A 2,236-nucleotide genomic window follows, 5' to 3' on the forward strand; every position below is an offset into this window, starting at 1 on the left:
GGCCTGATCAGGCCAGACACCCACAGGAGGGTAGGGGCCCCGGGGATCTGTTAGACCCTGGGCTCAGTGGTCACCCAGCACTGGCCCCCAGCTATGTATGGAGCCCACAGCTGCAGACGCAGGGACCTGGGGTGGGAGACAGCCATGCTGGGCCGCTGGTCTTCAGACACGCTGGAAGCACAAGGTCACTGGGCTCAGCAATGGCCCAGGCCTGCACGCCTGATGCCCTGCCTGGACCCTCGCAGGGGTGAGGCCCTGGCAGTCACACGGCCTCCTCTCTCACAGCCTCCGTCACGGCCCCAGCAGTCTACCCTCTGGATCCCAGCTGTGGGAGCACAACCGGCTCCACAGTGGTCGTGGGCTGCCTGGTCTCGAGCTACGTCCCTGAGCCAGTGACCGTGACCTGGAACTCGGGCACCCAATCCAGCAACGTGCACACCTTCCCATCCGTCCGAGGGTCCTCGGGGCTCTACTCTCTCAGCAGCACTGTGACCGTGCCTGCCAGCACCTCGTCTGGCAAGACCTTCACCTGCAACGTAGCCCACCCGGCCAGCAGCACCAAGGTGGACAAGAGCATCGGTGAGAGGACGGGCCGCAGGCAGGGTGTCCACTACGAGACAGGCCCGGGGTCAGCCCTCCCACCTGAATGGACCGCACACCAGGGATGGTGAATCCCGCCCAGGGTGTCACGGGAGGCCTGTCTCTCTCCCTCACCTGAAGGCCTCCCAGGCTCAGGGAGGGGGTCCTCTGGGCATTTCCACCAGATCTAGTGTGGGCACAGGCTGGATGCCTCCCCCAGCCCCTGGGGCCAACAGAGGTGGGCACAGGTCTCACCTGCCAAAACCTGTCCCTGCCCTAAGCCCAGCCCTGGGCCGTCCCCAACCCCGGTAACCTCCAGTCTGTTCTCTGCAGAGATCAAGCGAACCACAACTCCCGAATGCCCCCGGTGTCCTGAATGCCTCAAGTGCCCCAAATGTCCACGTAAGTCAGCCAGCCTCATCCTATGCACCTCGCACAGGCGTGGCCTTGGGGCTTGCGGGGGGAGGGATGGGTGCCCAAGAGGAGGTCCACCCAGGGGCTGACTCCCTACCGTGTCTCCCCGACCAGCCCCTGAGCTCCCAGGAGGACCGTCCGTCTTCATCTTCCCCCCGACACCCAGGGACACCCTCACAATATCCCAAACACCCGAGGTCACCTGCGTTGTGGTTGACGTGGGCCACGAGGACCCCGATGTCCAGTTCTCCTGGTACGTGGACGATGCAGAGGTGCACACGGCCAAGACGAAGCCAAGGGAGGAGCAGTTCAACAGCACCTACCGTGTGGTCAGCGCCCTGCCCATCCAGCACCAGGACTGGCTGAAGGGAAAGGAGTTCAAGTGCAAGGTCAACAACAAAGGCCTCCCGGCCCCCATCGTGAGGACCATCTCCAAGGCCAAAGGTGGGTCAGGTGGACGGGCGCAGGAGGGTCCCTGGGGGCCAAGAGCAGTGACCATCGTGCTAACAGCCATACCTCTCCCCACAGGGCAGCCCCGGGAGCCGCAGGTGTACATACTGGCCCCAGCGCGGGAAGAGCTGGCCAAGAGCTCGGTCAGCATAACCTGCATGGTCATCGACTTCTACCCGGCCGACATCGACGTGGAGTGGCAGAGAAACGGGCAGCCGGAGCAAGAGGACAACTATGGCACAACCCCACCCCAGCTGGAGGCCGACGGGTCCTTCTTCCTGTACAGCAAGCTCAGGGTGGACAAGAAGAGCTGGCAGCGGGGAGACACCTACACGTGTGTGGTTTTGCACGAGGCTCTACACAATCACAACGCACAGAAGTCCATCACCCAGTCTTCGGGTAAATGAGCCGCACGGTAGTGCTGCCCCAGCGAGCCCTCCCGCCCCGTGGGCTCTCAGGGTCCAGCGAGGACACCTGAGCCCCAGCCCTGTGTACATTCCTCCCGGGCGCCATGAAATAAAGCACCCAGCGCCGCCCTGGGACCCCGCAATGCTGTCATGGTTCTTTCCGAGCAGAGCCCTGGGGCACGCCAGGCCTGCATGGGGCAGGGGCGGACCCAGCTCTGGCTCACAGTTTGTCACCACCAGTGCGGGAGAGCTGACCCCCTTCAGGGCCGGACCCAGAGTGTGCGGGTCTGCGCAGGCCGCTTGGGGGCTGCCCGAGGCCGGGGAGGGCCTCTCCCGGAGGGGACAGCTGCTCCGGCCGCCCTCCACCCGGCAGCTGCTGGGGCTGG

General features: G+C 64.8%; 1 gene segment (V, D, J or C); it reads left to right on the forward strand.

Annotated features, from left to right (window-relative positions):
• Window positions 1–251: 251 nt before the first annotated feature.
• Window positions 252–1,993, forward strand: LOC114890930 (the record flags this gene model as incomplete). The annotated part of the segment is given in 4 exon segments: window positions 252–579; window positions 913–981; window positions 1,108–1,437; window positions 1,522–1,993. Coding segments are annotated over 4 exon segments (1,056 nt in total), but the record flags the coding sequence as incomplete, so codon positions are not given.
• Between the last annotated feature and the right edge of the window lie 243 nt (window positions 1,994–2,236).

The sequence above is a fragment of the Monodon monoceros genome, unplaced genomic scaffold, assembly GCF_005190385.1.
Source record: "Monodon monoceros isolate NGI ecotype Baffin Bay Population unplaced genomic scaffold, NGI_Narwhal_1 Contig6718_ctg1, whole genome shotgun sequence".
Lineage (NCBI taxonomy): Eukaryota > Metazoa > Chordata > Mammalia > Artiodactyla > Monodontidae > Monodon > Monodon monoceros.